This window comes from Hipposideros armiger, unplaced genomic scaffold, assembly GCF_001890085.2.
Source record: "Hipposideros armiger isolate ML-2016 unplaced genomic scaffold, ASM189008v1 scaffold_135, whole genome shotgun sequence".
Taxonomy (NCBI): domain Eukaryota; kingdom Metazoa; phylum Chordata; class Mammalia; order Chiroptera; family Hipposideridae; genus Hipposideros; species Hipposideros armiger.
In genome coordinates, this window is record NW_017731485.1 from 1169917 (window position 1) to 1184083 (window position 14167).

General features: G+C 47.1%; 1 protein-coding gene across 4 annotated transcripts in view; it reads right to left on the reverse strand.

The window, feature by feature from the left end:
* Positions 1-9964: 9964 nt before the first annotated feature.
* Positions 9965-14167, reverse strand: part of RBBP6 (RB binding protein 6, ubiquitin ligase) — a 30344-nt gene continuing 26141 nt past the window's right edge. For all 4 annotated transcript variants that reach the window (XM_019649877.1, XM_019649875.1, XM_019649874.1 and 1 more), the window contains 2 exons: positions 12276-14033; positions 9965-11949 (listed from right to left, as the gene is read on the reverse strand). In XM_019649877.1, the coding sequence (XP_019505422.1) occupies positions 10380-11949; positions 12276-14033 (3328 nt within the window). In that variant the 3' untranslated portion in view covers positions 9965-10379. The remainder of the gene's footprint in view (positions 11950-12275; positions 14034-14167) is intronic.

A 14167-nucleotide genomic window follows, 5' to 3' on the forward strand; every position in this document is an offset into this window, starting at 1 on the left:
CCACAACTAGATTGAAGAACAAAACGACAGCAACTTGTCTGTTCCCCTTCCCCTAATTCCCCAGCACTGTTCCCATCCCCCCAATTACCCAATAAAAAAAAAATCTTTAACTCTTCACCCTGGGGTTGATTCTAAGCTCTGATACTCGCTCAAATAAACTAGTAAACAAACTGTGAAGACCACTTTCCTGAGGAGGGGGTCGTATGACCCACTCTGCTATTTGGGGTCCCGTTTGAGCAAAGAGGGCTCATGTTTGGGCAGCAGTGTAAAGTGCCCCTCAGGGGAGAAGGGGCCTTTTCCAAACCAGTTATGTTCTAAACCGTCCTATCCAATAACAGCAGAGAAGGGGTCCATGGCAGGCACAGCAGCCCACCCCTGGGTCCACCTGTTCTAGAAAAATTAAGCGCCGTTATGGCTGAAGCTGCTGTAGTCGGGTCTGTTACCACTTGTGCTGGACACACCTTCACGGAAGCAGCATCCCGGGAACCTGGCAGCTGTCTCCTGGGCACCGACAGGCTGGAGAGGCAGCGTCGCCGGAGCTGTGGAGGTGGACGTCTGCTAGTAGTGGGCCAAGAAGCAAGCTGGAACGTCCTGTTCCTGACAATTTGGAGGAGCAGATAATCGTGGAATCGGGGCTGAAATACATCAGACTTTCATTTACATGCATAGCTGAGCATCTACGTGCAGAAAAAATGGAGAACTGAGAGCTAAGAACGTGCGTTAACACTGTGTCAACGTTGGGGACTGGTGCTTGGTGGGGACCTGGCAGCGGCAGGGTGCGAACTCAGTAGGTTTAGGAGACACAGTCTCGTGCCCAGGGAGCTGGGGATGAAATCTCTACAGCAACGCAGAGCTCTTCAAGTGCTGTATCTTCAATGAAAAAGTGGAACAGAAAAAAGTTTACCTTTACATCCAAGGAACACAGAAGCCGCTGTGATTCTACCTAAATTCTGGGTCAAGGAAAAAAGGACTCCTCTGAAAATGAATAACCAAGGCCTGTCCTCATGTGCCTTTGATACTTGAATACATACATATTACTTTTCTGACCCAGGAATACCAAAAATAAGAAATAGCACATAAAGAGAGGAGCCTTGGAGAGGCAGACATAAAACTGATCTAGAAGCAAGTTCCCTACACCCAGGCCTCAGAGGATTCCCACAGATAAGTTCCTATTGCAGGAGCTCATAATCCAAAATTATAAAACACCAGTTATAACATAGAAAGCAATAGTAGACAGAACAAAGACCAGGAAGGAACCCCATAAATTTCAATATAATAAAACAGTTGGATGGTGACTATTAACCCTAAAGCAACCACTAAAATAACACAATTGAGTCATAGTTAATAGGCCAACAGAGAAGATGAAATAAAAGAATTAAAATGTTCATTTCATCTAAAAGAAAGCAGGAAAAAAAGGGGAGAACAAAGAACAGATGATTTTAACCTACCTATACCAATACTCATATGCAATGTGAATGGTCCAAATGCCCCATTCAAAAACAGAGCTTGTCCGATTGAATAAAAAGCAAGAGCCAACCGTATGCTAAAACCCATTCTAAACATAAAATACAAACAGCTTAGAAATAAATGGAAGGAGACATCCCATGCCCACATTAGTCACAAGGAAGCTGGATCGGCTCTGCTGATACCAGCCACAGAGAGACGCCTACACATAATAACAAAGAATCACTAACAACCCTAAACATTCATTCACCAGAGAAGACAGCTTCAAAACACAGGAAACAGAAGTGATAGGACAGTAAGAACGGACCAATCCACAATTAAAGGCAGGTTATTTCAACACCCCTCTTTTAGTAATTAATAGAACAACGAGATTGAAAATAAGTAAGGGGATGGAAGACATGAACACCACATTTTAACCAACTTCACCAAATTGGCGTTTATAGAATATTCCATATAACAGCAGGACCCAGTCTTCTCCAATGTACACAGAGCGTCTAACCAGGATAATCTCAGTCATAAAACAAAGTTCAGTAAACTTAAATGGATTAAAGTTCATGCAAAGTATATTCTCTGGTCCAAATGGAATTAAATTGGAAATAAGGGAAAAACCCCAAATATTTGGAAACTAAATAACATACTTCTAACTAATCCACGAGGGAAAGGAGAAATCAAAAAGGAAATTAGAAAGAATTTTGAACTGAATTAAAAGGAAACTGGCAGAACAAAAACAGGTGTTACTTAAAGAAGAAACAGTAAAAAGAGAAGAAAAGGGCAAGACACAATTAAAAGACCAGAAATTTTTTGGTTTCAAAAAAAGTCAAATAGGGGGAAAAAAAAAAGTCAAATAGCTCTCCCTCTATATGGGTGAATAAATGAAAAAAAAGTTGTAATTCAAAAACTGAATGACAATTATGTGGAGAGAGTTGCTTTTTCCTTCAGAAATCAATTAATTCCTCACAACAATAAACAGTTAGAATCTGTGTCTATTTCATGTTCTCAGCAAGACTGACATGGGTTCCAGGTCACTTGATCGCAATTGTCACAGAAAATGAGCAGCAAAGGAGGACGGACTGGAGATGACAAGTGTGGCTTTGGGATTAAAAGCCATAAAGGAGAAAGTGGATGGCAGTTTGTACATGGGGATGATTGAATGAGAGGATATAAACGGTGACTTCTCCCAATAGAAAGAGGAAACAGGTAAAAAATGACTTTTCTAGGGGCGGCCAGTTAGCTCGGGTGGTTAGAGCGCAGGCTCATAACACCAAGGTTGCCAGTTCGATCCCCACATGGGCTGCTGAGCTGCACTCTCCACAACTAGATTGAAACAACTTGACTTGGAGCTGATGAGTCCTGGAAAACACACTGTTTCCCAATTAAATTTCTTAAAAAAAAAATAAAGCAGTTCTAAAAAAAAAAAAACACCAAGAATGAGGAGACAGGCAGAGGCAATGACAGCAGCACCGTTTTGGGAGGTGAAATTCCTATGGACAAGTGGTAACTGACTTAGCAGACCACAAAATCAGTGGTGGAAATCAGAAGCCAAAGCCCGATTATCCCAGCCCCGAGGCCCAGAAAGAATCGGAGTGTAGGTGGCAGGTCCTACAGGCAGCAGGGGAGTGGACAGGGCCAAAGGGCGCGGACAAAGCAGCTCCTCCCAGCAGAATGGAGGCCAACTCTGGTCAACAGGACCGTGGCACCCAGCCTTGGCTGCGGCCTGGAGTCCCCTGGGTAGATTCTAAGGGGCCACACCCAGAAACTCGGGGTGGCATCCACGCAGTTGTCAATGTCTTCACAAGCTCCCCAGGTAATTCCAATATGGATGAGGCCACCAAGCACGGCTGCAGGCAGGTGCTGTGCTGGAAACGGGGTGAGAAAAGTCTTTCTATAACTGAGTGTGGCCCGCTGGACTCCAAGTCTGTGTAACTGGTTTCTTTTTTTTTTTTAAAGATTTTATTGGGGAATTGGGGGAGGTGAACAGTGCTGGGGAATCGGGGAAGGGAAACAGACAAGTTGCTGTCCTTTTGTTCTTCAGTCTAGTTGTGGAGGACGTCGCTTCACTGGCCCATGTTGGTATTATCATTGTGCTCTTCCCAGGAGAGGCAGTCGCTTGCCAGCCATTGGACGGCCGCTCACGGCAGCCCAGCTCCAGGTCGAGCTGTTGTTCACCATCTTAACTGTAGAGCGCAGCATCACTGGCCCTCATGTGGGATCCAAACCGGGGCCCTGCTGCTCAGAGTTGGTGTCCCAAGCCAGCTCTTAACCAACGCGCCACTTAGCCGGCCCCTGTGTAGCCGGTTTCTTATACAGCACCTGCTCCATCCCATTCTGAAGACTGGGGGGTCCTCTCTGGGGACATCAGCCCAAGGAAAATGCCTGGGAAATACTGGCAGCTGGAGATCCCCAAGAAAATCGGCCCATCACATCACCTCACAAAGGAGCCCGCTTGACGAACCTCACACAGTTCCCAATGCTAGGATCATAGGAAAACCTTAAAAATTAAAAAAAGCTCTACCTGTCTCCACAAGCCCTATGACAGCCATGAAGAGAACAGAAAGTTATAAAAAGGGAACAAGAAAACAAAAAAAGAATTCTGAGAAATTGTAAATATGCTAGAATAAAAATTGGAAAACCTTGAGAAAACTTCACAACAAAAAAATATTGATGAAAAATAGGAGAAAAGGCATAAGAAAATGAGAGGATCAACCCAGGAAATCTAATGCCTAAATAGCAAGTCCCAGAAAAAAAGAATGAAATGGAAGATATCATCTCCCAATAAAAGAGTGTTTTTGGGAACCAAAAGGGCTCATGGAGCACTCAGTGAAATAAAGTTTAAAAGGTGCCCATTCGTGTACATCATGGGGTTTGTAACGCACTCAGGATAAAAGGAAGTTCCCACGTTTCCTGGGAGAGAAGAAAAAAAATCACATAAGAACGGGTTAGGAGTTAGAATGGCGTTGGGCCCCTCATCAGCAACACCGGAAGCTGTCTCATGAGAAATACTTCCAACCTGGAGCATACCACGCCCAGCCACACCATAAATCGGTGTGCGTGCAGCGTTACAGGCTCTCAGCAAACGGCCCACATGCAGCTCCCTCGGGCATTTACTAGAGAACGTGCCCTCCACCCAAAACACGGACACGAACCCAGAAAGAGAAAGACACAGGATGGAAGACACCAAGATCCAAGGGAGGGCAGGGGGCGAGGAAAATGCCGGGGGTGGGGGTAAAAGGAGCCCGCTCAGAGCTGGGCAGCAGGCCCAGAGAACAACTAATTTTTATAGGAACAGGTAGAGAGAAGGTTCTAGGAGGGTGATTGCAAGAAAAAAGATAAAACAGAAGGAACACTGACTCATCTAAATATTCCGAGAGGAGGTTTGCACTGTTGGTGATCTAGCTACAGGAAACGAAACTCGTTTTAAAATGAGCCAGTTATTCCGGGAGAAACCAAGTTTTACAAGAAAGGAATCTTAATACACCAATGACTTGATTCTGAACGGTACACTGACGTAGTAACGTACACATTTCGATTTAGCCCAAATGCTGAAGCTTCTTTGGAGGGTGGCAGAGGATATATATGTACATGGTGGCCAGGAAGGTACTCTAGTCAGTATCAACTAGAACTTGAAACTGGAAAATCAGTAGCATGAGGATGCTCTCTATAAGTAATAAGGTTCTTGTTTTTAAAGAAAGTTCTAGCAGAGCTGAAATTGATTTCCCGGGACTCAGGGTGCAGTGGGTTAGGGCAGGAGACAGAGATTTTGTTGTCCTGAAGAAATGCATGACTTTTAAAACTAGGCACAGCTTTGTTAGAAATAAAAAACAAACCCAGCTTAAAAGTTTGCAGATTGAGAGTGTCTCATGATCTGGGCCGATGTTATGAAAAAGCCACCAGAGACAAATCCAGGCTGGAGGACCAGGCTGGTTCCGCACTTACAGGTAACTCCAAACGCCTGAATGCAACGGGACTTTGTTTTATTGGCGTTTTACTGCCAGTGACATTTAACTTTTTAAAATGTTAATTGGCTGTTGGTATTTCTGTGTAACAGCTGAGTTTGTAATTTTAAAATTTTTTAGAGGAAAAAACAAGTTGCTATTTTGAAGAGCTAACTGCAGCTTCTTCAGTCCTCCAGCGGCACCATTCGTCGCAGAGGAATTGCTTCTTGGTTTAGAAAAACACCCAAATGAGTAGCTTCAGTTTAAAACATGAAGCGCCTACAGGGTAGGACAGAAAAGAAGGGGTGATGAGGATTATGTGGTGTTTGAGGGAGAAACATCTTAAAACCAGTGAAGACTGAGTGAGATTCTACCAAGCTGAGGTCAGGAGAGAAAAATCAACATCAAGAAACCAGGACAGAGGAGGTACCAGAGTGTCAACAGGAATATGGGGAGACCCTGGGTTTCCCAGTTACTGGCCAGTTTGGATAAAGACCTAAACTACTTAAAGAGGTGATCTTAGAAGGCTGGAGGAAGGGGCGGCCGGTTAGCTCAGCTGGTTAGAGCGCAGGCTCATAACACCAAGGTTGCCAGTCCGATCCCCACATGGGCCAAGGAGCTGTGCCCTCCACAACTAGATTGAAACAACTACAGTAATACCTTGGTTTGCGAGCATAATTCATTCCAGAAACAAACTACTCGTATTGCAAGCTGTCGCTCGTTTACCATGTTAAAATCTATTAGAAATGTTCCTCGTCTTGAGGAACACTCGCAAACCAAGTTACTCGCAATCCAAGGTTTTACTGTACTTGACTTGGAGCAGATGGGTCCTGGAAAAACACACTGTTCCCCAATAAAATTTCTAAAAAAAAAACAAGGCTGGAGGAAAACTGATCAACATTTGGCTGACGCAACAACACAAACTTGTGCCGTTTTTGGATGACACCTAAAGCACAAGCAACAAAGGCAAAACACAAACGGGTGGGATTACATCAGGCTAAAAAGCGTCCCCACAGCAAAACCAACCACCAGTGACGTGAAAAGACAACTTGCAGAATGGGAAAAACATTTGCAAACCATCTATCTGATAAGGGGTTAACCTCCAAAGTAGACAAAGAATTCATACAACTCGATAGCCAACAGCAAATAACTCAATTAAAAATGGGCAAAAATTTAGAAATTTCTCTAAATGCTTGTCCAGTTCTCTCAGTCACTCACTGAAAATCCTATGCTTTTCACGTTGATTTATGCTGAGACTGTTACTGAATACTCTTACATTTGGCCCATTTCTGGAGTTGTGTCCAGTCCCTCTGACCTGCCTGCCTGAGCAGCACCAAGGGCACGATTTCAAGCGTCTGGCGGGGACCCGCAGTGTGAGGGTGAGCACTCCGGACTCGAGGGCCGTCATCGCCCCGCTGGGCCAGCCGGGGCCTGAGGCCTGAGTGGCACCAGGCGTACATAGCACATCCACCTCTGGATAGACTCTTTCCGTCCCCAGGATGCTGGATTCCTCGGGGCGATGTCCATCAGGTGACAAGTGACCTGGGAGGGAATGCTCCCCACAAGCCCACAGCCCCCCAACCCCTAGACAGCGGCGCTCACACAGACCTTCCAAGAGGCATCTGCTTTCCCAAGGAAGGCAGTTCTGGGGCCTTCTGAACTTCAAAAACGGGGCTTTGTGGCCTAACCCCGCGCCTTTCTGGCTGTCCTTGCCCCCGTTAGCACTGATCCAGTTCCCTCCATGTTCGTTTCTCATCAAATCTGTTATCATTCTTGTTTTAGAACACAGAAAAGAACCTTTCTACCGGCTTTCTTTACACACCATGAAGCTTAGGTACAAACAGACTTAAAAACGATTAGCAAAATTGTATTAAGGGGCCAATGTTTCCACAAGTCTTTTATTTTGAATCCTAAATGTATGTCCACTCTTGTATTAGTATCTTTTACTACTAAAGACTAAAAATGGAAAACTAAACGGAAAACTATTCATACTGGCCAAGCCAACTTCATAGCAAATGACTCAACAGCCAGGTTTTAAAGTGGAAAAGCAAGCTTTGTACTGGCATCGGCTTTGATATGAGGTCGCTGTTCACCATCCATCAGCTGTTAGGAGCATAAGGAAATTAGTGATAGCTATTTAAGTCCTTTTAACATGATCTTTAAAACAATCTCAGCGACTTCTAAGAGCGCCTTGATAAACTCCTGACTACGTTAGTGGAAGAATTCCCAAGAAACCTGTATTCGCTAGTCCCAGTTGCTGCGCGTCGCTGCTGAGCTGTCACTCACACGGCAGCCCCCCCCCCACTGCGCTACCCTTTATCAAGGCCTGGAGCGGCTTACTTCATTCACTCCTCCTCTAACACGATCATTTGCAGTTCTTAAAATTCAAAGTGTTTGTGGAAAATGTGTCAAAAGGACGTGTCTGATACATGAAAAGCAGCAGCAGGGCGCGCATTCACACACACACACACAAACACAAACACACTCAGTATACTCGTACACACCTAAGAGTTCCGTGAGGCCAGCACACTTGGGGGTTTGGTCCACGGTTTTGTACAGTAAGAACAGCTCTCACTAACAGTTAGAGGGGCCTGGACAGATGGGCACGTGTGCAGAACCGGGAATAAGCCCTTCACGGCGTCCTGCCTCCCTGAAAGCCTGGCTTCCACGCTTTGGAGGGGACTTGGCCCCCTTCGGCAGGCGTGAGACTCGCAAAGGAGTTATTTTGGGGCCAACTGGAAGGCCTCCCAAACCCTTCGGCACGCGGAAGCAGCTAGTTATCAGAAGGGTGCTAGGAGCCAAATCTACAGCAGCTCGAAAACCATGTTCCTTCCTTAAAAAAGGCGACATACCGTTGCTTTCCAGAACGTTTGCAAAATGTAACTTGAAAAGCTACAAAAAAAATTCTTTCATCTTATCACTTCCAATATTATGTGCAGGGCATGGTTTGGCTTCGGGAATATGGACCAGGTACGTTTGTTCCTTCTGAGCTCACACCGTCCGGAGAGGGACACACGCAGGCAGAACCCACAGAAAACAGTGGTGTCTCTGCAGCGAGGTGGCACAACAGCACCTGGGGGCATGGGGACGTGGGTTGGCAGGTGGGCACCGTGAGGGAGCTTAGAAAGCCAGCGGGCTCCTGCACAATAAGAAACTGAGAGACAGGCGCAGAAGGAAGGAACTCCCAGCCAAACGGAACACGGGCAGACATGGAGACTGAGCATTGCCTTCTGGGGACCAGAATTCGGCGGGTCCCAAAGTTTGTCCCACTTGTCACATGGTGGGGAACGGCCAGACGGGCTGGGCACCAGCCCCAAGTGTCCAAAGCCATGGAGTTTCCTTAAGAATCAAGTACAAGCACCAGCACAGCGCCTGGCAACGCAGTTTCTTCCATTTCCTTTAATTTTGTTAAGCAGTACCCAGCACCCTTACCTAAGTTTGGGAATCCAGTGTTTAGGTATAGCAAGATGGAGAGAGGGGAGGTTCTGGGGGTGCTGCCATGTGCTTGAAATGGCGGGGTGTAGGCAACCACACAAAGGGTACAACAAAGCGACTAAAGGGCAGGCTGACACCTGAGGCCTAAACGCAACCGAGGGGGGCCGAGCTGGAACAGCAGGCATGCCCAAGGGGGTGACTACCTGGGGAACCGGCACGGCGTGGACCGCAGGTCAAGTGAAGGTCAGCTGAGCTTGAAGGACAAAGAGCCCAGGTAATGAAACCGACCCCACACAATGGAATTCATGCTGGTTCTGGGTGCCCGGATCCTCAGTGAGTGTAGGAGGTATCACCTGGATTTGGGGTCCAGGCTGCGAAGAGTGTAGCCAGGCCGGGGTATCTGAGCGCTGGTGTGTGCTGTGTAAGATGGGGGGGCTGGGAATGGCAGCACACACACCCCAGGCCTAGTGATAAGCCCTGGGGACAAAGCATGTGACTCCAGCATCACCACAAAACAGTCACCTGGAACCAGGTGCCCACCAAGGTGGTGCCACCAGCACGCGCTCCGGCCCCGAGACAAACCCTCTCTCCACCACCGAGCCGAGCTGGCCCTCCTGCCCACTAACCTTTCCAAATCCTCGTTCACTCACCATGTTTCTCAAGCAGCCTAGCCACCCAACCCTCCAGCAGCTTCGCGCCCACAACACACTCCCGGAAGCAGCGCCGGTAAGGGGTTCCATGTCTTACCTGGACCCACTCCTCTTCTGCCCGCTGGGCACGCCGGGGAGTCGCTGCTGTGTCCTGTAGCTGGCACTTTATCAAGGAATTTAATACTCCTTTATCAGGGTTTCAAGAAAAACACATGACCATCAACACACCACAACTCTTCATCTCTCAAATTCAAGTCCACACTTGTAAGGACTACGTTCAAAACCCTTCTAGATGGACACAACCAGGTCTCCGGTTAGTGGGTTTATTTCTGGCACCTCCCAGCCCACCGATAAGGCCGATCTGCTCACGTCAGAATTCCACGCATTCCGCTCACCTCACACCAAAGGCTCAGTGGTATTTTAAACAGGGAACTGGAAGAAGAAAACGACACGACTATCCTCCCAACAATGCAAAGTCTGACATTTGAAAAGTTTACTGAAAACTTTTATTGTAATCAAAAACTGACATAACGGGGTTGTAATGAATTCAGCAAATTACATTGCTGATATTTTAGAACTGATACCAGCTTTTGCCAGGCAATTAAAAAAATTCAAATGTGAAAATTTCACAGTACAGTAAACTCCACCCCAACTAATTAATGGTGGTTAGAAAGAAAAGGCCCTAGCAAAACCTCTCATGTTACATGGTCACAGCTCAAATTCTGTACAAAAGTCCGTGTTATAAAGCTCTGATGTAAAAATCAAATAATCAAGCAGCAATATTTTAAGTGCAGCACAGGGTCTTCCATATCATTATTCACAAGGCTCGAGTCTCTTTACGTTATTACAAAATTTAATACAGATGACTTAGTAATTAAGTCAATTTTAAGACTCTGTCCTACGCGGGGACAGATTTCGCTTTTTGGTCATCTTTCTCCTTCTCCTTTTCTTTCTCTTTGTTCTTCTTCGACTTCTTCTTCTTGTGTTTGTGTTTTTGGCTTTTCTCCAGTTCTGCTTCGGGGCCTGCGTGCTTCTTATGCTTCTTATGCTTTTTATGCTTCTTGTGCTTTTTCTTTTCCTTCTTCTTCTTCTTCTTCTTGCTGTCCTGACTTTCTGCAGAACTGGCACTGCTACTGTGACTTCGGGTTTGGCTTCCAGAAGGGCTGTGACTTCTGCTCGGACTGACACTCGGGCTGCTCTGACTGTGGCTCCTGGTGACGCCCGCCTGGCTGCCCACGGCTGCGTCCACGCTCTCTTTGACTTTCTCTGTCACTTTATCCTTCGGCTCCTTAGCAACTTTTCCAGAAGTGTCTTCCTCTTTTATAGACACATTGCTCTCACTGTCACTTTCATTATAGTCTGGTTCAAAAGCAGCTTCATCAGTTTCTCTGGTTAAGTCGGACGAAAGTCGAGAAGAATGACTTAACTGGGGTTTAGGCTTGGTGGCATTCTTGTCACCTTGCCCAGCAGCCTGCTCTTTTTCAATCTGTGGGTCCGGAGGGTTAAGTATGTGAAGTAGTTTATTGCCACTTGACTCCTTACTGTTCCTCGCTTCAGACGCATGCTTCTCACGGTCCTTACAAGGATTTTTATCTATAGGTTTTGTCTCTTCACTCGAGCGTTTAGCATCGTGAGTGGCTTTGTGGTCGTGAGGTTTTTTGTCTCTTGAGGGACTAGAACTACCTTTTTTGGACTCTCCTGGTCCTTTTTTAGGCAAATCTCTCTCCTCCCTGGGCTTAGTTTTCTGTCCAGATGCAGAGTCTTTACTCCGAGATGGAGAGTCTTTTCTTCTTGTCGGTTCACTCCTTTCGTCTCTGCGTTTGGAGCTCGAGTGCTCTCTGCTGTCATAGTCTGTTTTCTTGTCTCTGTTGGGGGTGAAGTCTTTACTGGAGGAAGCTCGGCTGGAATCGTGCTTCTCTGACGTCCTGGCCTCTTTGGAAGGCAGAGCCACGCCTTTGAAACCCCCCTGCTCGGTCAGACGGTCCACGTCACTCTCCTTTTCGGGCTGAGTACTGCCCTTCCGCTTTTCGGTGTTCTCCTTTTCCAAGGCAGAATGCTCTCGGTCCCGGCTTTTCCCTTTGTCACTAGACGCAGAGGGTTTGGAGCTTTTGGCCTCGTGCTGCATCACTTCAGGGCCCGCTTCCTTGGGGAGCTTCTGAGCTTTCTCTGGCGGCTCGCTCTCTTTTTCAGGGTACTTGGCTGTATTTGATGGTTTGGTGCCAACACTTTTTATAACACTAGCAGGTTTTCCTACACTTGATACGGGCTGTGTGGACTTGACTTCTTCTTCTTCGGATTCAAAGTCATCTTTGTCCCACTTGGACTGAGGGACCTGGATCATGATGATGACATCTTCCGCAGGGGCTGTGTTGTCGTTATTATATTCTTCCAAGGTCTTAATGACAGTTCGCTTTGTATCTGTTTTTTCTTCAGATTTCCTCACAGGACTGCCTCCAGTCGAACTCGTACTAAAAAGAATGAAGACACCTTTTCATTAATGAGGAACTTGCTATTAGGAAACGCTGATAAATCTAAAAAGGCGAAAACTTAAACATGGTAAACGTACTTTGAACTTTCAAAGGCAAGTACCCTGCTCAAGCAGAGAGACGAACGATTTAAGTCTCTGACTGCACCAAAAGCCAATGTGCTCACCCCCACATCCACTGACCCCTTCCCCTTCCCAATCTTTCCCCCACAGACAAGAGTGAAGCAGCCTAAGCCCCAACGTCAGCGCACTCCTCATTAAGCAAAAGCACCCGCACGGGAGGACGTGGGAACACAATCGGATGGATACCTGGTGTAGTCCACAAGCATGGAGCTGGGTCCTTCGGAGCCAGTCACCTTCCGCCTGGCCTTCCCTTTGCCCTTTTCTTGTTTCCCTCTGCTGGACGCCGACTCCAGTTTTTCAGAGGGTTCTTTTGTATTGGACAGGTTTTCCGTGCTTCCAATCTTTTTACCGGTTTCTCTGTTGAGCTTGATTTTTTTGGCCGGGGCAGTTGAGGAGGAAGCTTTGTCTTTTTCTGGGGTCCTGTCCATCTTTTCAACATCAGGTTCCATTTTGCGTTTCGGTGATGGTTTCACAATCTCACCTCCTTCTAGTTTGGAGGCTTTCAGTGAAGATGACTCAAAATCTTTGTCGACACCCTTTTCTTCGGTTTTCCTTTTCCTTTTCTCCCCCTTGCTGTCAAGCGGCTTGCTTTTCTCACTGGGCTTCTTGGCCTTTTCGTCCTTCGCAGCTGGCTTCTCTGGCTTGACGTCTTTCGAGTGGTCCTTCTTCGCTTTCTCCTCTTTGAGTGGCCGTGGCTCTGGCTGCTCTTTGGCTGACTTGGAGTGTGCTTTCCGGGGCGTGCTGGCGGCCTTTTCGTCCTTTTGGGAGGAAGACGATGACTTGGCAGCATCAGTCTTTGGCGTCTCCTCTTTGGCTTTCTTCAGCGGGGGTTCAGGTCGAGGAGACTTCTCACGCTCCCCCTCTAGTTTTTCTTGGGGCCCTTTAGCAGGCTTGACAATATTTTCTTTTTTGGACACAGCCGATCCATCATTTTTCCGTTTGGTTTTGTCGCCTTTTGCTTTTGGTTTATCTTTCTCTCTCCTGTCTTTTTCAGACACTGATTTAAAAGTGACGGATTCGGCATCCATTGGTTCGTCCCTAACTGGTGTGGCGTCGTCTCTACCTGGGAGAACGAACAATGGGTCTGCTTTACTTTCTTCACCACTCGCAGGCTCTCTGGATTTCCTGGCCGTTTCCAGGAGCTCTGGGTTTAGGAAGCCTTCGCTCTCCTCCCCCTTCCTCCTCCTCCTGTGCTTCTTATGCTTGCTTCCTTTCCCGTCTCCTGCAGCGCTGTCACCGTCCTTCTCTTTTGACTTCGCATTATCCTTCTGGCTGTGGCCGTCTCTTGTCGAAAGCTTTTCTGGGTAGCTGCTGCCCATGTTCCGACTCCTGTGACTCTGCCCAGCAGAATAATCTTCTCTGCGGCCTCTTGTGAAGGGAGAATTCCTGACATTCAGCGGTAAAAACCTCTCCGGAGAAAAGTTCTCTCTGTTGGCGGATGGTCGGGGCTGAGCTCCAGCAGCGTAGCCTTTGTAGTATTTTTCGTACCATTCTCTGTATTTTCTCTCCCATTCTCGGTAGCGCTCTTTTTCAAATGGGTCTCTGAAGTCAACGCTCCTCCCGTAATAAGCCTTGATGTCATAAGGCGGTGGGACTTCTCGGTATCTGTTAAAATACTCACGCTCTGGTTCCCCTTGGGGTGCAGCGCGTTTACTGGGAGACTGTCCCCTAAAGGCCTGAGGGGACCTCGATCGTGAATGGTATCGTCTATAGGGGGGTGAACGTGACCTAGACCGGTGGTACCCATGAGACCTGGACCGAGAACGGTAATTCCGGCTCTTGCCTCTGCCTCTTCGGGGGTACGGAGGAGACCGTGAGTAGGAACGGGAGTGCGAGCGGCTGAACGACCGCGAGTACGAACGGGACCGCGTGGAGCCAGACCTCGATTTAGAGTAAGTGTACGAACTTCTCGAATATGATGACCCACTATAGGGAGATTTGGACCTAAAAACAAAACAAGACAATAGTAGATAGTTGAGAAAGACGTAAGAGATGAAACCCAGACTCTCAGCTCCTATCTAGCATGCTCTCCTCACGGTTCCACCTTTCTTTATTATCAGGTTTCCTCTGAGATGAGT